This window comes from Spea bombifrons, chromosome 2 (genome assembly GCF_027358695.1).
Source record: "Spea bombifrons isolate aSpeBom1 chromosome 2, aSpeBom1.2.pri, whole genome shotgun sequence".
NCBI classification, from domain to species: domain Eukaryota; kingdom Metazoa; phylum Chordata; class Amphibia; order Anura; family Pelobatidae; genus Spea; species Spea bombifrons.
The window spans coordinates 114,000,030-114,027,919 of NC_071088.1; the positions used below are offsets into that span (position 1 = coordinate 114,000,030).

At 37.9% G+C, this 27,890-nt stretch overlaps 1 protein-coding gene across 1 annotated transcript; it reads left to right on the top strand.

Moving 5' to 3' along the window:
• Window positions 1-84: 84 nt before the first annotated feature.
• Window positions 85-27,890, top strand: LOC128475228 (uncharacterized). Its single transcript, XM_053457698.1, has 5 exons — window positions 85-210; window positions 22,609-22,731; window positions 23,117-23,253; window positions 24,398-24,509; window positions 26,507-27,890. The coding sequence occupies exons 1-5, from the start codon at window positions 153-155 to the stop codon at window positions 27,745-27,747; spliced, it is 1,671 nt and encodes a 556-aa protein (XP_053313673.1). The 5' UTR covers window positions 85-152; the 3' UTR covers window positions 27,748-27,890.

The following is a 27,890-nucleotide window of genomic DNA, read 5'->3' on the forward strand; positions in this document are numbered from 1 at the left end:
TTAAGTCTACATGTGTGGCTGTGACATCATTCTTAGAGGGAGTTGTGTGGTGCTCATCAGCATGCGTGTGTCAGAGACAGAAAGCCTGACTGCTTCACAAACTATTAGAAGTCAGTGTTACCAGCAGATCAACAGGAGCCTTGAACTTCACTATGTCTGACGACCTCAAGGAGAAGCGCAGAAAGCAGGCACAGCCCAAACGGAGTCATGGTGAGCCCTAGCACCTCATGTATTATTCATAAAGACAAAAAGGGGACACACGGCTGCTGAAAGTGAATACTGAAAGTGAATAGTGATCGTGAGCCTTAATTCAGTTTCTTATTCTTCTTTAACAATCTGAGTGCTGGAGTGACACGAAACCCACGACAGCTCTTATGACTTAAGAATGAAAGGGTTAACAATGTTTGGTGTTGACGGCGACAATGCCAAAGCATAGTGCAGAGCACTGTACTGGGGCAATAACAATTGTGTGAGGTTATCCTAGGTAGTGATTTAAAGTTTTTTAATGTTATTTGGTTAACCGTCACAGGACCTCATATTTGAGCTACATATTTTTAAAAATGTATATCTCATTACATTGCATTGGCATTTCCTAATATACATTTTATTTTGTTCCGCAAAGAAAGTCTATAGAACATGACAGTGCCTTAGTTTGGTATTCCATAGGACTGGCAAAAACATCATACCCATAAGATTATTATTTCTTTTCTTTTTTTTTTTTAAGTCAGAAGAGTTTGATTATAATATACAGTGTTTTATCTGGACAAGACCAAAATGAGGGTAAAATTAGACGTGTACGTTTTGACACAGATGAGTTAAAAGAAAGTACATACGTAAGAAATTTATAGATTAATGATGTATTTCCAGTGCTTATTTGAATCTGTAGGCCTGTCCTAGGAAGACCTTATTTAAGTCGTACAAAGCTGATAATGCAAATACAGATTTGCCTTCATTAAAACAATAATGAAAATATTTGAAATTCATATGTTGACTTGTGAAATTTCTTAAAATTAATTCTGTGCATTTTCATTTTACGCATGTGATAGATATTAAGTATTAATTTATTTTCTTTCATTTGGGGACCACAGGGGTAAAATCTCATAAAAATATTGTTAATGTTTTGGGGGGGGTCACTTTTTTACTAAATAACTATACATGAGAATAAATGCCAATAAACAGCGCCAAAGTGGCATTCTCTTTAAATGTTATCGGGAAGTTCAGTTCCAGAGTAAGTGTTTCTTTGTATTCCCAAATAATAATGCCCTGCAGGTGCAGCGTATGTGAGTTCAACAAGTTAAAAAGTAGCAATTTCTAAACGATACACAAATTGTATCGCCCTGATTACTGAATTCTTACAAACAGTGACTTATTGCAAGTGTAGTAAGCAAATATGCAAATATGAATAATGTAACTTAATAAAACCCACATTTTCAGACAAATATCTAAAAAAGGCAAATACGTTCATGAAATTATGTTATTCAGGTGAATAAAAGCACTTTCAATATTTTATATATGTATCAAACGGTTTTAGATCACCAGGTTTGTAATTGTATTTCTAAATTAAGATTTTACAATAAGATAAAAATGCAAAATTACATATTTCTATAGAGAGAAGGTGTGGGAAAATTTTAAATATATTTATTTAGTTTCATCTTTCCATGAGTATTGGAAAAAATTATATCTGCTTTACTAATCTCCTCAAATCAACCGTTAAACAGTTAAGAATTATTACCGAGACCTTGAATTTCTAAAATGTACAGAGTACGGCCATTCTCCCAATGTTTAACCCTTTAGGCCTGGACAGGAAAAGGCTTAATAAATGTTCAGTAAGAATTGCCGTCAGGCAATAAGATAATTCATGTACATTGTACACTAGAAATAGAAGCCACGCAAACATTTTGAGAGAATCTATTTGTTAATAATTCATTAGTAGCTATGAATACAGATGCAGCGGAGCTGGTAGATAAGCATATAGAGTATTTCATTTTACCAAGAGGGTGGTTGGTAAATGGAATAGCCTCCCACCAGAATTCATTGAGGCTAATACAGTGAGGGAATATAAACATGCATGGGACTATCTCGAATCTAAGACAAAACCAAGGCCTGATTAAGTTTTCAGCCTTATATCAGGAAAAATGGACAGACAAGATGGGCCAAATGGTTGTTATCTGTCCTCAAATTCTATATGTCTATGTAAACTACTGGGTGGTCACCTTATCTCCATCCATTCTACACCCACCTACTTACGGTATTATCATCAGAACATTGCAGGTTGGTGCAGGTACACTGTTTGTGGAAAGACGTATTTAGAGAAGGTGTATGAGACTCTCAGAGAAGATCCAAACTGATTTAATATGAAAATAACATTTAACATACATGCCTGATTGCAGTCTGCATGAGTCCGTGTTTATTAGGAGAAAATGTCTTATTATGTAAATTTCACTATAAACCCAGCTGTCTGCACCTGGAAAGGGATACTGAATTTCCATACAAGTTGCGCTGGACAACCTTAATGGAGACCCCAAGGTCAGATATGGCCCATAAAGTCCCTGTTACCCATTTGTGGGATTTTCCTGGAGAGACTTTTAGTGTGCTGTATTATTCTATTAGACTAAAATGTTTATTAAAATTGTAAAAGCATATTATATATTTATTATTTAAAGGTTTGTATGTCAGTATTGAGGTTTGACGCTTTTTGTTGCAGTTATTCTCGCTCGGTACTTGATGACATAATTAACCCCTTAAGGACAATAGGGGTTTTTACTCGTAGTATATTGTGGGACAATGGCTATTTTAACATTTTTCGGTGTTCCTGTTTAGCTGTGATTTTCTTCTTTCTCATTTCGTGCTCCCACACATATTATATATTGTTTTTTTCAGGACAAACAGGGCTTTCTTTAGATACCATTAATTTTATCATATCATCTAATTTACTATAAAAAAAATGATAAAATATGGGGATTTTTTGTTAAAAAATTACTTTTTCTCACTTTTTAAACAAAAAACTTTTACTCATCTGCAAAAACGAATGAAAAAACCTGCTAAATAGATTCTACTATTTGTCCTGAGTTTAGAAATACCCAATGTTTTTATGTTTTTTTGCTTTTTTCTGCACGTTATGGGGCAATAAGTACAGGTAGCGTTTTGCTATTTCAAAACCTTTTTTTCCAAATCTGGTAATTCTTCCCCCCATGTGCCATTTCGGGTATCTTTGAAGCCGGCCAATGCAATTTACCCCATCAAGTCATATATTTTTAAAAACTAGACACCCCAAGGTATTTCACATGCTGGTAATTTAACCCTTTCCATGCACTAATTTTACCACCAGCCTTTGTGAAACTTTATGATAGTAAATTTTTTTGTATTTTTTTCACACACGTTGTACTTCAGGTATAAATTTATCGCTCCTGGTATATGTCCCTGTTAAACAACACCCCAATATGTGTTCAGTAACATCTCCTGAGCGCAGTGATACCCCACATGCATGGGTTTGTTGGGTTATTTGGGAGGTAAAAGGCCGCCTTTGTGAGGTGTGTATTTTTTGGCCATTTAGACATCTGGTCCTACTGCCCCCATGTCCCATATTTGGGACACCTTTGAACCCGGCCAATTCAATTTATCCCATCCACTCATGCATTTTTTAATACGAGACACCCTATGGGCATTTGTAATGCCAATATTTTTAACTCTTTCCATGCTGGAATTTTTGTAAAGATAAATAATTTTAGGACTTGCTTATTAATTTTTTTTTAATTTTTTTTGGTGACAGTGGGGATTTTTATATGTTACCATATTATTTTTATTTTTTTAAACATTTTTTTTAATTTTTTTTTAATTTTTAATTTTTTTTTTTTTTTTACTAATCACTCATTAGTGAGCTGGGCTCCATTGACCTTGCATGGTTGGATGCAGTACCTGCATTCAACCTGCAGGAGGAGCTCGAGAGTTCACAAGAGGGTCTGGATAGACCCTCTATGAACTAATTTCTATTGTTGATGCCATCCTGTGAATGACGGCAACGTCATTCACAGGATGGCACTTGTGGTTGCTCTTCGGAGCAATCACAAGGTGATCGGGGTAGGGGGGTAGTGTTGCTGATATGCCTCGATATCGAGGCATGTCAGTAACACCATTTATGCTTAGGAAGCGATTCAGATCGCTTCCTAAGCAGTTTTAGCCGGGCGCCGCCGCGATCTTTCATGATCGGTGCGGCGGCGGCCATTTTTCTTCCGGGGAGGGCTGCCAAGGGCTGCCCTCCCCGAATCCACGGTCAGCCTCACTTGTGAGGCTTCCGTGGATGCTGCAAAGCCGCCGATCGCGGCGAAAACGCCGCGATCGCGGCGATGCAGCTATTTAACGGCAGCCCGTACATGTACGGGCGTTGTCGTTAACCCGTTGCACGGCAACCCCGTACATGTACGGGGATTGTCGTTAAGGGGTTAAAGCTCATAGTGTTCATTGACCATGCAGTATTGTGAGCTTTTTCTCCACCTGTTGGCTTTTTTGTAGGTTATATGGAAAGGAGAGGGTTGTCCGCTTTCAGCCAAATGGGGCCAATACTAGCTAAACTTACTTGCAGTGATACGGTCAACGCAGCCACTGCTCATCATCCAGATCTGTCTGACAAACACTAACCATACAAGCCTGCTAAAAAAAAGCATAAAATATGGCATAATGCTGTCTCAAATCATTCATCCTTTTATACCTAAAAATTAACTGATTATGGCCCGAATCTTCAAACCAAATAAGCACCTATGTTTTGCGGGTTAAATAATTAAAAACTACAAATGTTAATGTGTACATTTAATTGATTCTAGATATTCCGCTGCACTGTTTAACACATTTGCTATAATTAGATATATTGCAATACAGTCATTTTACTTTAATTATAACTAACAAAGAGACGTATGAGGTCTTCAAAGCTAAAGTTAACCAACATGCAGTGTAGGAATCGAGAGGGCCATTATGAAATATCCCATATATAGTGATTTTAACATACAATTGTAGTGAGATATGTATATGTCTCTCCCTAAATCATTATCATGCTACGTGACTGTTGCAGTGCTTTATTATTTAGTGACCCAGGCACTTAATTCACTTAACTCATTTAGCAATTTATTAGATCTCAGGCTACAAGATGAAGCAACTAAGGGCTTGGTTAACTTACTGAGCTGTATCAAAAATTCCACTGTGTGGTCAGTGTAATGTCAGCATCTTTATAACACCCACCTTAAAGATCCCCTTGCTTTCAGTAAAGCTCCACTCCCACTCAGTGCAAAAGGTTCCCTTACTTCTATGACTAATCAGGTCCACTGCACATATTATTACATTTCTAGTGATGATTTGCTTATAAGGGACTTTATCATATTGCATAATATTTAATCCTAAGTAAAACCAGCTTCTTCTAAAATTCGAACTGTGCCCTAAGAGGGTTAACCAAGCCAAAAGGCCGCTACCTGGGAATGCCTTGCCGTGGGCCATAGCATGAACCAGAGCTTCATTCCTTCACTGTTGGCCAGGTATACTGTGTAATAATTGTAAGGAGTGCGCCTGATTTGGTATGTTGTCTATGGGGTTGAGTATTATGGGGTTCATATGCCAAGTGACATAATATAACCTATACTTGTATAGGTATAATATTTTGCATTTGAAGCATGATTTATTTCTGTGTATATCCCTGTTTTACATCCTACACTCTTTTAAACAAAATATGAAAACAGATGTATGAATATGGCAAAGAGACGGGCAACAGTTGGAAGTAGCATAACTACAGCTCCCATGATAGTTAGCTGGACACCGGGTTTTACTGCTTGGAGTTCAACAGCTGGTGAGCTACCTCGTGGCTAACCCTGAATTAGTATTCATATCCTGTTAATCCATGAAATGTAGAGATGAGAATGCAATACATTCTATTACAACATACTGCAGACTCTCCTGGAACACAAATTGTGTAACATTTATGCAGACACTTAAAAATGTATCACATATCTGTAATTGTTCTGATACAGCTACAATACTAATACTATAAGCATCCCTCATTACAGGACAAACCTTAAGTGGTCTCTAGAGAAATGACTGGACATCTACTTGGTTAAAGAAATGTTCATAAGACTAGCAAACCTGCAATAAAAAAAACGTTTATCTTGATTATCCTACACAAATATGCACAATTATCTTAAGTACCGGGAAATGAGGTCACTATGCTGCATCAGATCTTGGGATTTTCTTAAATGTGTCTCTGCTGTGAATACATTCCCAACTTGGGCCGGTCCCTGCACTTTCCAGAGCGCGGTATTCATAGCCAGAGGGAACGCATTTCCCCTGATCCAAGAAGGAGTCAAGGAGTCAAAGAGTGGGGACAAGAGAGAAAATGTGATCAAAGAAAAGTGTATAAAAATATACAAATCAAGGTTAATTGCATACCCTGCAAGATTGCATAATATGTCAAAAAGCAAAACACGGTAGGTGTCCACAAAAAGTTAGAACCACCAACAAATCCCAAATAGTAGAGCATTCTTACTAAGAAACTCATTAGAATGGTGGTAATCCATGGTTATCCATGGGTCATATAGATATTCCTTACTATAAGCACAGTTTGAGTGCTTGTTCCAAAGTATGTAAGTGTTTTATACATTGCTATCATTTTCCACAGTGCTGGACAATGGGCAAACAGGACAAAACAAGCAGTGCATCACATGGCAATTTGGACTCACAGAACGAAAAGGCTAGAAGTAGCCAGAAGTACCCAGCTCAAGTGTACAAGGTCATGGGGCCTACTACAGTAAATGTACATTTTAATAAACAATATACCTCGCCATACGTATAGAATGACTCAGGGAGGATGACGGCTGGGTCAGTTTGCAAGTTCGGGCCTATATTGAATAACAGTAAGAGCGTATGGTGGTAGACACCTGACAGCAGGAATGATGTTGGGAAAGGAGAGGCAGTCATAGGTTAGAGGAGGGAAGTTAGTTGAAAGGATTTCCCTGTGGTGTAACTATGTAGTGACCATTTCTTTAAGAGTGGAGCTTTGTTGAATTAAACAGCAGAGGGGTAATCAAAGTAAAAGAGACCATTAATGTATCATGCAGTTCCAGATGAGATGGGTGGACGGAATCACAAGTCATTGCGATTGTGCGTGAAGAATTGCTTCATTTAAAAAGCCCAGTGCCAGAGCTGTAATCAGGGATCTTTACGCCAGGTGCAAGGTTAATGAGGGCCAGACAAGTGTGTCTGTGTAACTGTTTGTGTGTAAGCGTGTAAGTGTGTGCGTTATTAATGATGGGAGGGATTCCAGAGGCACTTTGCTTCACATGCCCCAGGACCAGAAGGTGCAGAGTGCCAAACCTCCCCTGGAAATGGCACCCCAGGCTGATGTTACATCATTTTCCAGAAGCAAAATAAGGCACAGGGGCATTGCAGCCAGGCCGCTTGAATGTGCCCCTCTCCTTGTCGCACCCGTTTGACCCATGGAAGTTGCAACCATGATCACTGCTGGGCCATGGTCCACATATCCTATTGCCGCTTTTTTCCCTGGATGAGGATCTAGACTGCTATATTCGAGTTCATATTATTCAGATCAGTACTGTTTCAACACTTAAATATTTTTTAAAGTACTACTTTAATATTTAATTTAATATTTAATATGTATGTAATCAGCAGCATTACAAAAACAGATTAAATTTTTTTAACCAATCACAATATCGCAACATATTTATTTAAGGATCCTCAGTAAGTTTCTCATTCGAAAAAGAGACCACATGCTTAGTTAGTCCAGTAAATGTTTCATCTCACCTCATCTACAATTTTCTCATGTTTTCATGTTTATGTAACATAGACCCTGGAAAACGAATCACGTTATATTTTCTTTTCCAAACATGTATCTAAGAGGTTTCGGTGTAGGTCATTTTTTTTTTTTACTTTCTGATATTTAAGGGAGGCCTTCTTGTAGATACAAATGTAGGAATAATTATTGTTGTTATTAGTAATTATTAAAATAAATGAAATACATAAATTCTATATAAACAGTATTCTGCACTGTATTGCGGTGCCGGCACATGGGAAATTTAATCTAGGTTAATTTATCTGTGTTAAAGTGTATTTGGACTCTTCTGCAAACGTGCTGAGTTTTGCTTTTGCATTAATTAAGTTGAGACACGTCTACACAGTCCTAGATGTGGTTTTTGATTTTTAGAATATCAGACTAAAATCAATTGTCAATTTAACATGCGCTAACTTTCTGTAGACCTCATTGACTCATACAGATGTTTCTATTAACATTCAATGTAGCATTTTTAGAGGTCGTTGCCTACATTCTACCCCTGAGAATATGATTTTAGTCAGATTGTTAAATCTCAAACCATGCATTTTTCACCTGCGTAAAAACTAATGAATTTTTAGGTTGGCCGTTCAATTGGAGTCCCTTGTTTTTTATCCATCAGTTTTTTGTCTGGGCTGGCAATGTGATTCGTTTTACCAAGAAATGATGGAGGATAAAGGAAATACTGGAATAAATTATGATTACACATCTGATTAAACACTTTTAATTATATATTTTTTATTATGAACTCTTATTTGAAATTTGCATTTTACTCAAATTCACCCTCTCAGTCAAATCTTGGAGGGATTTTATTGCACGTTTCGGCATCTCACGATGTAAAACCATATTCTCAAATATAATGAGATGGTATTTTTTACCCATACATTATACAGGCCCATTTCTATAAATGTATACGGGGAATCCCTGGTTAAGATGAGTCACTAAATCTTGTCTTTAATTCCTGGCAACTAGGGGTTCCAGGTGGCTGGTTAGGCAAGCTAAACCTCATCATGAATAATTTGTAATCGCTTTCTAAGGTTTATTTTTAATTTTCCCTTATTTAAAAGTAATAATTTAATGACCATATTGATTTACATTATATTTACTTACAAGCAATTTTGTTTGCACTTTATAGACTTCAGGTTTTTTTTAGGTTTCTTTTTGCACTAATTCTTTTTTGTTTGTTATGCAAGAGTAAAATCATATACACGCCAATTTGAAATAACCAATTTTGTAGAGAAAAAGATTAAGAGAAAAGGAAATGGCACAGTGAGGGCATAGAGGGATTAGGAGAAGTGGGGAAAGAGTAAAATGAGGTGCTAGACATAATAACAGTTTCAACCTGGAGCAAGCAATCTATATGCCGTAAAACAGAACCCACTAACAATATGGCCTATGTTCCAATGATGGCCACATTGGCTGCCTGCAAAATAAGGAGATGTGGAACTTGGAAGGGTTTGTGGGTGTGAGGAGAGAGGGAGTAGAGATCGCCTCCATAAGATTGTGTTGTGGACCAGCTCAGGGAATACCTGTCAAGTGCATGTTTCAAATGAAATCGGTTTTGGGCCTGGTATTTTAGACAGTTCTGTCTTATTTGTCACAGACCGGAACTGAATGATCACATCTTTAGGAGAGTTCAGTGGGGCATTTGGGGTTTGGCCACTAGAAAATATTGCCAAGATGTATAGACTTACTTGGTCTATTAGGAAGGAGCTGGGCCAATGGCCTTCTAATGAAATGAAGTAGGTCTTGTGTATTAATGTTGGTGTAATGGTCCGGTGTCCCAATACTTTTATCCATATAGTGTATATGAGGGAACCAGGCAATAATTTGGAAATATTGATAAATTTATAGTTATAGTTTAGTATATATGGTAAGAGACAATTTTGGTATATCTATTCAATACACATTCATTAATGAATTAAGTGTATAGAAGCAGCGGGTTGTTATGTTTCAAAGCTTTTATTAATGTAATACAAAACCATGGGTTTTAAAGGTCTGTTAAACAATTGAAAATGGAGCAATTATTGGACAACATACTAAATATTTTAGCGTTAACCGAATTACCTTGCTGATTTCTGTAATTTAGTAAATAGGTCCAGAATTGCTGTTGTAAACAGAAATGTGTTGTAAACAACATTGTGTAAATGTCTTTAATCATATGAGTGGGTTAAAGTGGATGCTATGTATACTTGGGAATTTGCCAAGGCTGCCCCTAGAGTTCTTCCTCTGCTTCTCCAATAGGAGGGTGGGAGGTAATATGGCTGAGCTAGATGTGGCTATATTTCAATAAACTTAAAGGGATGGGACCTGGTTAGGGCCAAATGGCACTCCACCCACATGGAGAATAAACTATGATCTGGAGCATTCAGGTGAAATCCATCCTACCGTGTAAAAATAGGCAAAAATCAGTACATATAAATAAATAGCTCACAATTCTTATTTGTAATTGTGCTCCTATTTTTACAGTTTCATGAATACAGTGTATCGTAAGGTGTGTCCAGAACAAAACAGCATACTTTTGTGAGTTTTGTAAACTTCCACATTGACCTTGAACATTGGTGTGCTTGTTTTTTTTAATGAGGTACCTGCGTGAGACAGGTACATGGGATCATATCTCTACCTGTGGAACATTGCAAATCTCTTACACATACTGACTCCCAGAACAGTTTAATATGTAAGCATAAAAGTATGTAGAAGAAATACTCTGGAGCCACAAAAGTCATGCCCTTAAAACATTTCTCCGTATTTTTTTAAAGCAGCTGCTCATTCATAGATATTAGGGCAATTGTACAAAAATATAGACGCTATTATTTGTATTTGTATGTTTTATAATATTTGTTAATTACATAAACCCATTAACAGACTGGGGTGCTATTTGGATACAATTTTGTTTTGTTTCTGATGTGTACCCCCTTACCTTTGTTGACCTACAACTGACCAGCCTTTACCACTAATCACTACCACACCAGCAGGAGGTAAGCACCAACATTGCTCATGGTGGACATCTATGATCTGTGGTGGACAATTTAATGATGTTCTATGCAACTTCACAAACCTTGCCACGGACACTGGGTCCCTGAACGGACACCTTGCCTATCCCTGCACACCAGTTGGGATAAGTATCCATAGGTTGGAGACAGGTGACTGGACCTAAAACAGCATCTCCTAGCTGTTGCCTGAAACAAAAGTATTCCCAGTAGGATTGTCTCATATGCATGGCTGAGACTGTTTGAAATGTAATTCCCTAAGCAACACATAGATTTTTCCTCTTCGCTAATCTTTATAGTTCAGATAAATAACAAGATGCATTTGAGACTCTATCTGAGAATGTACAGGTACACCTTAGAACCATCTCCTCCCCAGCACATTCACTGATAAATACCTGATCGCACAAATTCACATACCTGTTCCTCCTACACTGGGCTCACCTCTATAATCTGTGTCCAACTGTTCTTATTCCAGATGACTGCCTACAAAATGATGTGAAATAAATTTCATAAATCATCATTTGGAGTATTATAATAAATATTGCAATGAAGGAGTTACTTTGTGATGTTGGCATATGACTAACTAAAGATAAGTCTTTATTATTGCTTAACTCCAGATAGATTTGCAGAATAGGACATATATATTGTGAACATAGTAACTGGTTCTCACAACAAGACTGGAAATCTAGGTTGTAAGTGTAATATATATATATTTAGTGTACTAAAACCAGTATTTATTTATGCTGTATAAAGTAAGAAAGGCAAGCTTGTATAGCAAAGTGTGAACATTCAAACGTATTTATTAATGGTCTTCTAGACCCTCGTGTGTGCTCACCCTTGTTATATTTGTGATGCTCACACATACCGTATATTTGGTTCATAAACTAACAAGTTTTAATGCATTATCATACAGACTGTCAGCATTGAAAGAATGGGCAGAGAAGGATTTAAGATTAAACCTAACTTTTCACCCACGGTGTATAAGTGAAAATGTACCCTCCTTTTCAATGACATGCACTTTAAAGGTTATGTTCCACTTAGGCAAACCATTAATCACATACTATGATATGTTAAGTAACTATACCTTAGATGTGTAATTGTATTAATTCCTCTGAGGTTCCATCTGGACATACTCCACAAAAGCAGCACACATGCATTTTAGATTCAAAGGCAATAACCTATCAGTGTCTGCTTTTGTGTCACATGACAATCCGGCGTTCCCTGTAAAATGATGACATGATATGATATTATGTGATTAAAAGATTACTTGTGGGATAGGTTTGGACATCCAACAGTACTAAGGCTGATGTTGCCAATCCTAAATCTAGTTACAATTGTTGAATTCAGCAGTGTAGGCGGGAGAGACCCTATAAATCGTAAAATGCTTAAATACAATCCAAGATTATTTACATATGTGTGTCTCTTTTTTACATCTACATTTCTCTGCCACCGTCAAAACCATCTTCCTCTGAAACCCAAGGCTTCCTGTGTCATCAAACCCATACATATAAGGTAACACTGACCCTTTAAAGACAAGAAAGTCAGATGTGTTATATTTATGGTAATGTACGTGTGGGGTGTTATGTTTCCTTTGCACCTTACAGCATTCTTCTTCAGAGAACACAGAGCATATCCATTATTAAAAGAAAATCTGAAGGAGTGGTAACCTCTAGGGTTATGCTGGTAGAAATAGTTTCTCTCCAAATATTGAGGAAAAACAAATCAGAGAAAGACTTGGAAACCAAATTCTGAAATCTTTACAAGCTTCCCATAAAGTTGTTATCAATAAAAGTAATATACCGTAAAATACTAAGCCCTTGGCTGGGTTTCTCCGTCATCCCCTTTTGAATGATGATTAAGATATTTAGCCAGTTATGGATGCTGTTGGTTTTATAATGAAGTAAAGCAACTGATAAATCTGTTTTATTTGTTGGTAGTGCAAGTGCTAAAAATGCTGCATACCTTCGGTTTAATACTTGGGTCCTATTTATCAATCCCCATTTTGTAAGATAGATCAGTTATAGAAAGCACCCACTGTAAGAGAGGTCATTTCTATATCAGACTAGACAGCATACCTAAGTATGCTTTGTGAAGCCTTGTGAAGCTGTGCCGTAATCATATTAAAGCCAAGCCAATTCCACTTTTTGTTACACTTGCACTTTTAACATGAGTACATCATGGTCATATAAGCTTTCAAGACCTCAGTGTTACCTTCTTTAGAAGTAATTCTCCCTTCCTTGTTTTTCCATTTTCTTCCCATATTATTTACTGTTTTAATGCCCGTAAGCACCAGTATAAACCTTACTGACTGCTTAGTTTTCGAACACAAGCATGCACTACGTTTCACAGTGTTTTGGAGCAATTCTTCATATAGCCACCAAGGTGTCTCGAGTACGAGTGATTTTAGATAGCATTTCCGTTATGACTGGCAGGGGAGAGATGGAAGCTTTTGCCCCAGGGCAGGTATACCTCAACCCCCCCAAAAGATAGCCATGTGCAGCATGACCCATAAAACCTGTAAAAAATAGTGTTATTTAAACTATTGCACTTACAGAAAATACTGTATGAAAAAGTGACTAAAGACATAATAATGGGCACACAAGAAAAGCACCAGTTATGATGTGGGGCTACATATTTGCACTTGAGCAGGACCTCAATGTCCTTAAAAGAACAATAATTATTGGATAACAGTGTAATTAAAACTTGTAATAGCCGAAATCCACAATAAGAGATTCAGCAAAGCAGCCAATAAAAGTCCTGTGAAAATACGAGGAGTATATGGCGTCGGGTCACATTGCAGTCCCGCAGTCCTTTTTTGTCAGAGCGCTCAGACTGTTAGGATGCACTTGCACACATGCTCTCCATCACTTGCATAAGTTCTCAGACTGTTTTCAACAGTTTTCTATACATATATTCTGTAAATGAGTTTTGGACAGAGTTGGATATTTCAGATTGAACAAGTTCTCTGCCAAAATGGTTTTGGGGTGCTTTGGACATGCCCCTGGGCTAAATGCCATCAGCTTTCCCCTGGTTGCAGATGAAGAAGGCCAACGTATTAAAGTCATAGGATGTGAATTTAGAGGAGCTTGGCTTGAGTTGAGTACCATGACTAGCAGTGACATCAAGGTGGCCAAGCCAAATGCAAAGGGTATGTTGTGTGGATTTTAGCTACAAGAAAGAGGAATTTATCCAAAAGAATCAATATTCACGAGATTACTTTGCAACATATTTGGTGTTTATTGTCCAGCAGATGCAAGTATTTTTCAATCGTACAATTGAGCAAGTAATGTGCGAGTAATTCAAGGAGACATAAAAAGCATTTATTATGTTAACCACAGTATCCATGAGAAGCAACGCAGTATATGTAATACAAAGGGGGTGATATCATACATACTGTAACATTTTCTGTCAAAGGAATCTCCACCCAGATGAATGGTCTTCATATAGTCTAGTGACATGAACACAACGTACCAAGTTAATTCACCCATTATTGAAACTTCCTCATGCAACATGCAAGCACAAAAGGTCCTTTTTGAATCATGCCCACTGGCTGGCCATGCTTAAACAGGAAAGCTCTTTAAAGGCATGTTATTAATAGTCGTGTCCATGAATTATTCTGTTTGCATCTCAGATGTGGCTGGGGGTCTGGGAATAACTATGCAATGAGAGCATTTCATAGCGGAGTCCAGAAGACTAAGGCCTTTGTCACTTTTAAGAAGATAACACATTGGACTCCACAGCTGCAGTTTCCCCCGGGGCGTGGACATAGAAGAAGCCCTGGTTTTGAAACACGTGAATCTACAATTGCTAGATATTTCGTTTGAACTGTTGTTTGCCCAAGTAATAGTCTTTGAGCTAGCTTGATTTTGTACATATATGAATGGTTACTGTTGATGTGCTAAATTCCTTCTGAATTGTTCTGGTTCAGGTCTGGTACAACCAACTAGATATGTTTCTTCATCAACTGATCAACGGATCGGCTTGCCATATTAAAAATAAATAAATAAAGTATTAAAGTAGCGCCGGCCGTCAGCATCAGCACCCAGCGGCTGTTTAGATTCAATTTCCAACAATCTGATGGCCGCATAGTGATGGGAGCAGCGTGAGGAGTGAAAGGTGAGTGCGAGGGGGCGGAGCTTTCACCCCTCACGCTGCTCCCATCACTTGGCGGCCATCGCATACGGCCGCTGGGTGCTGATGCCGCCGGCCGGCGCTGCTTTAATACTATTTTTTTTTCATTTAATAGCCGATCCGGCTTGCCATATTACATTTTAAAAAACGTATTAAAGTAGCGCCGGCCGGCGGCATCAGCACCCAGCGGCCGTTTAGATTATATTTCGGGCGGCCTGGGGGGCGATTGCCCCCCGGCCCAGCCCGCCCCTGCATCAAGGTCATATTTTGCAAAGATGAACAATGGCATGAATTCACTCAAACCCTAATGTGTTGGGATTCATAAATGTATAAAGGGAAAGTTCACATCATGCTGCATACAAATAGCGACCAAAAGTCCACATTTATCAATTGATTTAATTTGATCATTACTTAAAAAGTAGTAAAATATTGTAATGCGTTGATTATCGGGAATACATTAAGGAGACTCTCCAGTCATCATATGTAATTATAGAACAATACACTTGTATAGCGTACCTGTAGAATGCTAATGCTCAAAACTGCACAAGGGGCTATTTTTGCAGCATGTCTCCCTTGTAGCATGCCAGCGAAATACAGATTGTCAAAGGAAACCACAAATTACTTCTTAAGATTGCAATGTTAGATAATTGGTGAATGTTATTTCAAAGGTAAATATGAACACAAAACTGTAACATTCTATTCCTTGCAATGCATTTTTTATAATACTGCCTTGGGGTACCAGTGACCTTTGGGCAAGACATGCATTAGTCGGCAACCATCCAATTTGAATAAGGAACCTATCTCCACAGAATAAAACATATACATATAAATCAGATTACACATTTCACCCTGGACTCCATATCTGTCAGTATTTATGCTTATATATATATATATATATATATATATATATATATATATATATATATATATATATGTGTGTATTCTAGTGCTTTTGAAGTACAGTGTTACCGTATCTTACTTTGGCAGACACCTCCTTAACCTTGGGTGTCTCTAAGAAACCAATTGCTCCAAGCCAAAAATGAGCTCCTTAGAGCTATAGGCAGGCCTTATTTAGGAGAAGTAATAGGAAAGATGTGGTTAGCCTGCTTTGGTAAGGGCAATCTGGATTAGATGTTGGGTGAAGTTAGGTTAGGCAATATGGGAGGATCCATAGTCACAATTATGATTTGAATAGTGTGTACCCAACCCATGGGGTTGAGGCTATAGAGATTCAATTTTTTTGTTTTAGGTTCCCCAAAAGAATGACTTTTAAGAGAGTTATTGGCTTTATCATGTCTAGAAAGCTCTTGGAGATCAGGAAATATTAATTCATATCGCAGATCAAGCTGGGCATACACCCAGTAAATTACGGTAAATACAATATGAGAAAGATACAGAATACTATATTCCCAGTTCGGATGATGATGTCAGGCAGCTGGTCTCTTCTGATCTCAGCAGATACCAGATAGGCCCCTTTTAGAACAGAAGACGTTCCCAGTAATCAGGAGCAGAGAGAAATATTTTCCTGTGGTTGCCAATATGAACACATCCAATGCGTATTGGTGGCTAAAAATAAAAAGCTTGTCAGCTCCTCTCTGTCTTGCGTGAGATTCCTAAGGGTCCTAACAAGACCCCCTCCCTAGTGTATGCCTAGAAAGTGCTTCTATTGATCTCAAAGTGAGCCCCTTCTTGCCAATGGCAGACAAAACTGGAATGAATTATGGAGCGCAGAGGGTGTAGTGCATCTCTAAAGGCAATTCATGTTTTCCTTCCTTACTTTAAAATACTTCATAATGCATATTTTTAATTGAGGGGCTGCATGGGACACTTAAGCCACCTGTATTCTATTAGGGTTGACATGGCAGCTAAGAAATGCACCAATTAGAATTCTCGGATGTCATTAATAAAATAGTAGACTATGAAGGATTCGGCTCTAGGAACCCCCCCCCCCCCCGAAACGCTAAGATTGTGGCAAAAATCCTTGAGACTGAAGTTTCATGTGTCCTAGGTTTTCTTCCCATTCATCTCTGAACAAGTTTGTCACAAATTCTGCCACTTTCAAGGTGATGAAAGGCACAAACTGGTCAGTAGGAGCTTACAGAGCAGCAAACATTTGTCATATTGCAGCGGTGGCTTTTAGATGTGGCATCAATGACTCATAGCAAAAACTCCAAACACCCACTTTAATTTGATATTCATCAAGACAGCATTTCATTTTGAACTTATTTTGCATCTGATTTTTTTTTTATTTCACTTTGTCTGGAGTGCAGGTAGCACCTGCCTTCCTTATAGTTCTCAGTTTTACATAAAGTGTATTAATGTTTACTATACAGTATATTAATTTTACTGTTGGTGTAATATTAGATTCATCTTCTATTAAATTCTAACTACAAGGTCCCCTGCTGCCTCCAAGTATATTCCTTACAGCATCTGAACAACAACTAGCTGATTTTAATATAGTTCTGCACTGTGTTATCCATGTCGGACCCTTCAGAACGCAAAACCTATGTTTTAAATGTATCTTGTTGCTTGAAACTAAATGGAGAAATATCATATAACCCCTAATACTTAAATAAGACGGGGAAAAGCGCCCGTTAAATTGTAGAGGAGATTCAATATTGATAAATGAAAGAGCACTCAAACTAATTAGGAACTTTAAGACTGGTGGACCTCAGCAACCATACGTAAAGAGTCCTTTTAAATGGGTTTGCTAAAAGGAATGGAAAATGTGATTATACTTCTATAATAATGAATACTTTTTGTTGAAAAAGATGTAATCTAAAAGATCTCTTCTTCAGTTGGATTCCATCTTTGATTCCATAAGAATCAGAGACCTCAGGCCCCACGAGTTTATGTACGCTTTCTATGTTAGATCAATAAAAAGGTATTAAATTAAACTATAGACTCAATTTCCTATCTGGCTTATATAGGTAAATCTATTTTTCTTTTTACCATGCCGCCATACAAAATATTACACATGATTTGGAATATTCAATTCAATTTTAAGCATCGGTTGTTGTTAAGAAGGACGTTACTTAAACTGGAAGGGTACGGTACAAAGAACAGCTACAAAATGAATGAGGGGGAATGTGAGGTTTCAAATATGAGGATCAATGCAACAAGGGATCATTTGTACAAGATGTAGAAGAATGATGTACAAGATGTAGAAGAATGATGTACAAGATGTAGAAGAATGATGTACAAGATGTAGAAGAATGATGTATATCTTTGTTCAAACTTATAATGTAACTATACAACAGGTAAAAGATGAAGTTCTAGCTTTTGTCAGCTGTGATAATTTACAATGTTTAGAACTAGTCAATCCAGCTCAGGTGCAACAGAACACAAAACCATAAAGTTCTAAAAATCCTCTAATATATGGAATAACACATTATTCTGTACTAATTATTTTGAATATAATGTGCTTTCTTATGCTTCAGTTGTCTCATTTCTTATTATTTTTGTTTAGTTTGTTATTGTGTTCTAAGGCTATGTAATAGATTTGAGCAGTAGGAACTTTTAGCAGAGTAGATATAAAAGTTCATTTTATGTAGACTGCACTAACAAAATCTTTTGAAATGTAGTTTATAATGCTAAGATACTCATACCTGAGTACTTTCTTAATGAACTAACACTTAGACTCTTTAGTCGCCAAATGTATTAACCAAATGGCTCTAATACAGGTTGACACGGAAATCTTGACTTGACATGTTTTAAAGATACACCTGCATTCAGGCAAGAATATTAAGCACAACGTACTGGTAGGTAGCAAAAGTACCAATTGGGAGTCTTTCATATGATCACAGCAGTGTGTAATATGAAGAAGTCAGTTGCAGACCCTGCAAATCTGCCCCTTCACCCATAGATTGGGCCAAAAACCCTGAGACTCAAGGTCAAACCCTGAGAGTCCCTCATATTAAAAGGAGTTGCAAATCAATTTTCCATTACATTGTATTTTTTCTGTGGACAACTTCAATAGATTTTTAGAAAAAAAATGTTTCTGAATGTCAGCATATGATGACCAGATTTTATTTTTTTGAACTTCAGGGAGATCGCATAGCTTAGATGGGGCATGACTTTAATGGTGGGACCACACCAGTCAAGTGCAACAGCGTGACTACTTAACGGAATGTATATTTATAAAGCATAAATATATAACTTAGATTGCAGAACTTGGTTTGCATTTTTCTCACACTTGTCTATTTGTGGTTAGTTACAAGCATGGCCCTCCACCCAAATGTGAATATGCCATTTCTTTGAAGTGTACTATAATTATATCTAATAATATATCAAGTGCAGTGAAAGGTGTCAATTTACAAAGGTTATGGATGAGATTAAGTTCTTGATTCGGTGTTACTACTAAGCTTTCTTTCTTAATTACCATTAAGTCAACACTCACACAAATTCTACACATATGTACCCTACACTAAAGAGTACAATACTTTCCACTGCTCGGTTGTCAGGCCTGCAGAGAGTGACCGTGAGTCTATGCCAGGTGTAGTGTGGTTTTGCTCCCACTCGATGAGTATAGGAGGTGTGCATGTTTTCCACTCGAGTCCCAGGAGTTCATGGCCTTGCACTGTAGCACCTGCCCTGTTTGTTAAGGATTTTGTCCTACGTGTATAGACAAATTATTTCATGCATGCACAAATGTGTGAGGAAGACACCCAGGTTTTCTTGGCGTTTTGCAGCTTGCAATGTAATAAAGGTAGGAATATCAGTATCCTTTATCTTCTTCACGACACCTTACAAACATTAGAGGACTGTTATTTTAACATCTATACGTTCAATGGCTTCACTTATCATAAAATGCACTTTTTAACAGTCATGCTGAAAATGCATAACAATTTTTATAAAAGATTGGGGTTAATATTACTGAGCATGTAGATAGAGCCGGTCTTCAGTGAGTGATAAGGCTTCCCATTGGTTAGGGAGGAACGGAAACTTGATTCTTTATATCAGTGTGACCACTTTGTCTGTGTGATATGGTGCAAGCTACTGGATGTGTTGGCACTTGAGGGGACTAAGGAGGAGGTGATAAGAAAGGGGTAACCACAATACTAAGCAACTTTTAGGTGCAATGTAACCACAACACTTATATCAGCTGTGTGTAGTTTAAAGAAAACCTGCCATAAAAGAAATATATTTGTATTAATCACTAGAACATTAATAAGGATTTATTCACTAAAGGAAGAGTTGTTAGTGGAGTGGTGTTTTAGCTCCTTGAGTTCACTATACATTATGAAGGGCCGACCCCAATAAGATTTTGCTGCAGATGAATTCTTGGAAGTTTCCTCACACATTGAATTATACATTATACAGGGCCAGCTCAGCCTTCACACTGAAAATACTTGGTAGAGCTGTAAACACCACAACTCTCCTACAAACTCTCCTGCCAGTTCTCTGTTTAGTGAATACATTTTGATAATGTATTTATTTGCGTATTGTGTTATTTTATTTCTATTTACCCACTACTTTTTCAAAAATGAATGGTAGCAAAGTCAGTGTTTGGCAGTGACGCAGGAACAATGTCGAAGCACAGGGATATGCTTGGTTCAGCTGCACCACAAAAGCAGTTTTATGTGGCTGTTATGCTATATAAATAATATTTCAGTTTTTGACTCATTCCCTTTTCACAAAACAATAATTGATCTAGTATTTTAAATAAACCTTAACATATCTGTCATTGTTTCCTTTAAAGGTTCAATGTCATAAAAATAACACAAAACGCTGTTTTTAAATTAAAAAATCAGTGCCTAATTTTGCATGAAAATTAAGTGTTCGCAAAAAATATAAATAGGGCAAATTTTACTTGGTTTTAGAATTTCTGGGAAGAGTTTCAATAGTACTTGCAAATTCACTATATACTTGTCCATAAGTCTCTTTGGAGACTTTTGGACAAGTATATAGTGTTTTGGATTTTTACATGATTTTTCAAATACAAAAAATACAATACAGAAAATTATTAAGAAATATACTAGCTTTATAATATTACATAGGTAGATGGAAACATGTTCTAATTTTATTTTGAATACTAGAAATTGATAATATCTGTAATACAGAATATAGAAACATAGACTTTGCCGGCAGTTAAGAACCATTCAGCCCATCTAGTCTGCCTGTTTTCCTTAATGTAAAGACTCAAACCTTTATCGGTTGTTAATCTTGTCTTAGATTCACAGTAGCCATATCCCTATCCTACACATGTTTATGTTCCCACACTGTATTAGCCTTTACAATTTCTGGTGTAGGGGCAAAATGGCCCAAGGGGAGTGTGTGTTAGCATGAGTGTGTATGTGAAAGTGTGTGTTAGAGTGAGTGCATTAGTGTTTGTTAGTGCATTAGTGCAAAAGTGTGTTTTAGAGCAGGTGTCTAGGTGTGTGTTAGTTTGGAATGTTTGTCAGCATGAGTGTGTATGCATTAAGTAAGTTAGCATGCATGTGTATGTCTAGCATGAGTGTGTACGTGTTATTGTGAGAGTGTGTGTGTAAATATGATGCCAATGTGTATGTTAGTTACCCGGAGGTGTTAAGGGGTATGCTTGTCTATACCAGAAGGTGACAGTCCTCCCCTGTTCTGGTGGGAGGCTGTTCCACTTATCTACGACCCTCTCAGTAAAGTAAAAGTTATTTAAATTACATGTAATATACCACCAGTGAGTAAACTTACAATCTATGACACTCTTGTATGTGAGGATGTACAGCAAGTCATTTGAAGTGACAGCATGGGTGTAATGTCCATGCAAAATGCTAATTGCTCTGTGAATTGGTTCTCATACAGTAACTAGCACCAGGATAGAGCTAGAGGTTCATTTTATATCTAGCTGTGTGGGGGATGCACCTTCTAGAGACCTAGATTCCAAATGACTTGCTTAACTTCATAGCAATGCCACAAAGTTTCACTTGGGAGTATACGAAACAAGCACTTTTTCTGTTTATGTGACTAAGCAAAACAACATTGAAACTATGATAGACTCATCTGTCCATAGTAAGAAACTTGATTTTCATTAATTTCAAAACGAACATACCCTTTTTATAATATAATACCAAATCTTTCCTACTGAACATTTCCTCAAACCTGATTACAATTGGCAGGAACCCTATCTTGAAACATATTGCTATATTTGTAAATAATGGTCTTGGAGTAAAATTCTAACCAGGACAGGATCACAGTGGATCACAGCACATTAGGAATAATACTAGCAAACGTTGAATACAGAGTAGCATCTGATATATATTTTTTATACATCACGTTGAAGCACTGAGAGGAATTGATGATCAGCACATTATTAGATACTTCATGGCATCAGTCCTGTTTGCTAGAATCTACAAATGTGCTCTCAGAAACGCAAGAGCATAAAGAAATGTCTTGTGCTCACAAAATCTAAACATTGCAAAAGAGAATATAGAAGCCTCTGAAAATGGGGCACAAAGGAGGAGGAAAAGAGCATGATCAAAACTTCATAGACATTGGTGGAACCGGGCAAAGCCAATGGTTGCTCATTCTTCTTGACTTCTCCAGAGCTCTTAACAATAGTGTGTTGTGTATTTGTAAATTAGTGCCCAATACATTAGATGGAACTAAGCTTGTTACTGCTTTGCACAACACAATTGTATACAAACATATGTATCTTTTCCCTTACCTTTTGTAGTAATGTTTCTACATTAGGTGGAATGGAGTTGGACTTTTCAGCCACACCAGATGCAGATGGAGATGTTAGAACACGGACAATCCAGACAACAAAGCCAACTGCTCTGCGCAGGACCAATGACTATGAAAATGCTTTAGAAAGTGAGTCTCTCTTATACTTCATTGCAGCATATGATTAGTGGACTTATTCCGTCAAAAGTATGACCTCTAAGTCTTCCAGTGTTGCTACATATTCATTTTGCTCCTTGGTTAAATGGCTTAATATGTAAGATCCAAGATGGAAGTGTTTGCAAAATGTGTAGTTTAACCTAAGTAGCAAAAATATTGTCTTGATCGCCATCCCACTTTGTCCTATAGCACCTGTTATCCTTCACGGCTTACATTCAGTGTTCCATGGAATACTGAATGAATATTATCTTATCAGTCATCATTTTTTCTAGTCATAATTTACTTTTCTAGAGAACGTATGGGCAGGTTCATATATGTAAACAATTTTCCATTGATAATGTACCATATTATGTTTAAGAAACAGACATAAAGCCATGTGAACTCTGTGGTAGGGTTTACAGAAGACATGTGTTCCAAAGAGATTCCTGTGACTTGGGAAGTGAGGTGCCTCTCCAGCTGTGTGCTTGCTCTGTTCCAGATCTTGGTGACTTGCAGGTATTTAAGATGTATTCTAACAAAATAAATTGCATTCTTTGCTTTTCAACAATTTCAGAAATTCAGTGATCTTGTAATGCTCTTATTATATTATATTAATGTCAGTGTAGTCCTTTGCTTTTTTTCGCCTAATGCTTATAGGCATTTTTTCACTAAGATCTCAGCAGCTTCAAGAAAATAACATGAACTGGAGATATTCACAGTTACGGATCATGGATTTAAACATGTTTTTTTTTAAAGAAACTAAACCAAATACCAACCACTCTCAACTGCCTTATACAATATTTCATCAAGCTACAAAATAAACGGGTAAAATGGTCTTTTTTTTATTCATGTGCCCAAAGTGGATAAAATTTGGAGTGCACCCTTAAAGACATATCTGTATTCATTTTTTATGAATGTTCCTCTCTTTAGCTGTAATATTGTAAAAGTAATTAAAATGTAGTGCGTTTTAGTAAACATTTTTACAACAGTCAGTAAAGTAATTTAAAACAACACACAATAACAAACTGGTACAAAAGGGTCCTTGTTTTGCAAGCTTACAATCTAGTTGGTGGTTGAGGGGGAAGAGAAACAGTAGGAGAAGACTGGATGAGGATGAGTTGATAGGGTCTGGATGATATGTAGAGGTTGTTGGTGATTCAGATCGCTTGATTATGATGATGGCTGAGAGTCTTAGAAGAAATGTATGCTTATTGAAAAGGGTGGGTTTTCAGAGAGCTTTTGAAATTCACATACGAGGGAGAAAGTCTGACGGAATAGGGTAAGAAAATCCAGAGATGGGCTACAGCACAGGTGAAATCTTGAATACGGGAGTGGGTAATGATGCTAGAAGAGAGATGCAGGTCAAAGATGGGGCTTAGGGGTGTATTTAGATAAAAGGGTAGATATGTAGAGAGTCGGAGTCTGTACTACCTTAAAAGGCGTGTTGTGCCTTTAGGACACGTAGTGCCTGCATATGACACCATAGTGTAAATGGGCCGGTTGATGAGATCACAGATCCCCCTGTAACCGGCCCTTTGACCTGCCGCCCTAGGTAGGCCAGAATACGTCACTGCATCCACCCATACCACAAGTGTGCAATATATATACTGATGAGACCAACACAGTGTGCTTGGTGTAAATAACATTCTCTCTGTCTTAGCCAACACTCAAGAATACGTCAGAAAAAGACAACAGGAAATATAAGTGTGCAGAATGCGGAAAGGCTTTTAAATTTAAACATCATTTAAAAGAACATGTTCGTATACATAGTGGTAAGTAAACATGTATAATGGCTGTGTGGCTCTAACTGCGGAAGCACACATTACCCAAGGGGCATTATTTTAACTGATCAGGGCCTACTTACCCATATAGGTTGGTAGAAAGCACAACAACAAAGTTCTATCCTATGTTGGCAACCATTGTTCATCTAGGAAGCTAGAAAAAGCTAGAGAGCTTCCGAGATTACATGTTTGGACTCCAGCCTTTCTGGGAAATATAAAGTTTTTTATCTTCTTCCACTAATAATGGGATATCCTCCATCCTGTAGCTAGAGGTGAGTGAGATGGCCATTATGAAGTACATTATGAAACTCCTGTTTCTGGCTTGGTGAGCCAATTCGTTCCATCTTATAATTTTCTTTTCAGGAGCTGGAACCAAACCAAAGCTCAGGCCAGCCTTACGCCAACACCTGTTCACCAAGCTATACCCTTAGCTAGCACCCCAAATGGAATATAATTCCTATAGTTAGTAACTACTTAAATTACAGTGATATAAATCACAATGAAAGTCAAAGACGTATATGTATAATGCTACTAATATAGTTTTATATATTTATATTGTTATATTAAACAGACAAATGGTGTGCAGTAGCGTACCTAGCGGGGGGCGGGGGGGGCGGTCCGCACCGGGTGCCGCTCATCAGGGGGGTGCCAACTTGCCGGCACCCGGCACCCCTCCAGAGACGGACAGTAATGTCCGCCGCTGGAGGAGCAGGCTCGCAAGGGAGCAGTATCGGAGGTCTTTAACAGACCACCGGCTCCCTTGAGTGATTTTAAGCCGGTTCAAGGATCTCCCTTGAACCCGGCTTAAAATCACTCAAGGGAGCCGGAGGTCTGTTAAAGACCTCCGATACCGCTCCCTTGCGATCTGCGCGGCAACAGCTGTTGTGCGCCGGGGCTTGTTGTCAGATCCCGGCGCACAACACTGAAGCCGCGCCCACCGCTGTCCGTGCCCTCTGACCCGGAAGAAGACAGAAGAACTGAAGAAGAGGAGAGAAGAGCAGGAAAAAGAGGCTGTAAGGAGAAAAGAGGAAAGGTAGGAAAGCATACAGTGAGAGTGGATTGGTGTATGTGTGTGGATTGGTATGTGTGTGTGGATTGGTATGTGTGTGTGGATTGGTATGTGTGTGGATTAGTATATGTGTGTGGATTGGTGTATGTGTGTGGATTGGTATGTGTGTGTGGATTGGTATGTGTGTGTGGATTGGTATGTGTGTGGATTGGTGTATGTGTGTGGATTGGTATGTGTGGGGATTGGTATGTGTTTGTGGATTGGTATGCGTGTGGATTGGTATGCGTGTGGATTGGTAAGTGTGTGAGAGTGATGGGTGTTATGCTGTACCATTTCCAATGTATTTTTCATTATATAATCATGCTCTAAAGTACATCATAACTCCCATCACTCTATACTGTTCCATACAGTGGCAGAGCTGGGAGGCAGAGGCCTTGCACCCCCACCGCAGGACTCCTGAAAGGTAAGTGAACTTCAAAGAGGGAGAGGGTAGATAGTTAGGAGGGGTAGATAGGGAGAAGGGAGTGAGAAGGGGTAGATAGGGCAGAAGGGAGCGAGAAGGGGTAGATAGGGCAATCATACTCCTATCATGCCAAGTCTGCGAGTGCCTCCTGGAATCTGGGTATGCCTGGGCATGATAGGAATGTGATTGCTGTTAACAATTATATATATATATATATATATATATATATATATATATATTGTTATTTAATAGTTTTGTCCTATTTTGGTGTGTTACTTACTTTAAATTTAAATAAAAGTGTTATATTTTTTATGGTGTGTGGGGGGGGGGTCATATTCAGTTTCGGCCAGGTAGTTTTAAAGTGTGTGTGTGGGGGGGGGTGCCACATACAGGATCCGCCCCGGGTGCCAAATACTCTAGGTACGCCCCTGATGGTGTGTTAGTGAAAATCACATGATTTAAAAAATAAGTGAAATCCAAATGAAAAAAAACATTTTTGTGTTTTTTTATTATTAGGTGAAAAGCCTTATGAATGTTCAAAGTGCAAAAGGAGATTTTCCCACTCAGGATCATATAGTTCCCACCTTAATAACAGAAAGTGTATTCCAATCGACAGCTTGTCACACAGAAGAATCAATAAAGATGAAACACAAAAGGGTCAAAATAGCTCACAAGGTCCATATGACCCTAAAAATAAAAAATGGCTTATTTACAGTCCAGTTTCGGGATCCTTCACTCAGTCACAGTTGGCGTATCTTGCCCATGACATAGATAGTCTTTATAAATCAGATGAAAGGTTTTCTATTGATACAAGACTGTGTACATTGAATACAAATTTGGAGCAGGCTCCAGACTCTTTGGATCCCACTAGTGGCTGGTGGAACAGTTTACAACACATTCAGGTGGATGCTAATGGAAGATCGGGAGGAGATCAGGTTATAGAATTTAGTTCTCCATATCCAATCTGCCTACAGAGACCTATAATGCAGACAAGTGACAGTCAAGGTGCTGTATACTCAACAGAAGCATTGTTGTTCCGGCATCGGAGCCAAAGTTCGATGACGAGGAACAATACTATTTTGTCAGCTTTACACCAAAGACAACTGCATAATGACAACTCAGTGGGGACAACGGCCAGTGCTTTAATATGGTGCCCTGATGCTTCACCCAGAAAATGCTTTAAAGAAACATTTCCAAGTAATCGTAATTCAGAAACAAAACAAGACAATGATATGGGTATATCTTCATTACCAAATTTGTCAGAAAGTCTAGAAATAGTAAAATGCCCTGGAATGCCTGGGTCCTGTCCTTCAAATGAACTCTGTGGCTGTGAGATGCGGATGCTGCCAAGTTGCAACCAATTTGTTTTCTCTCCTTTCCAAAGAGATGTCCAAATTGAGCCTCTGGATCTGTCAGTGCCAAAACAAAGCAAAACTACAACAGTTTTTGACATTGAACCTCTCAGAGATGAACACAACAAATTTAACCAGCAACATTCCATTTCAGTTCTGAGGTACGATGAGCTACAAGCTAAGGCACTGAATATGCCGTATTTTCTACCTAGTGTACCACACAGTGTCTTCGAGAGTCACCATCCCTTACCTTATATGAGCCATAATTTCCATGGCCTATACCTGTACCCTCTTGTAAACTATATGAATGGAAACAAAGTTCCTGAGATGCCAATGATGAAAAAAGACTTCATGTCAGTGGTAAGTAGTCTGCATTTTTTTTATGATGAAGAAAAGTCTAACTAAATAACTAAAGATGTTTTGGTCAATCATAGCAAAAGAAAGTCATAAAACAGTATATGCGGATCACTGGTTTGTGAACTCCCATGAATATAACCTGTGGACTGTGTATGAACAATGTGGCCTAAAATTTGAGTTGTGTGCTAAAA

Bases quoted from the DNA above. Each gene is read 5' to 3' on its own strand.
- LOC128475228 (XM_053457698.1), top strand. From the start codon at position 153: ATGTCTGACGACCTCAAGGAGAAGCGCAGAAAGCAGGCACAGCCCAAA. The intron at 211-22,608 runs GTGAGCCCTAGC...TTTCTACATTAG, and splicing joins ACAGCCCAAACGGAGTCATG to GTGGAATGGAGTTGGACTTT. The intron at 22,732-23,116 runs GTGAGTCTCTCT...ATTATGTTTAAG, and splicing joins CTATGAAAATGCTTTAGAAA to AAACAGACATAAAGCCATGT.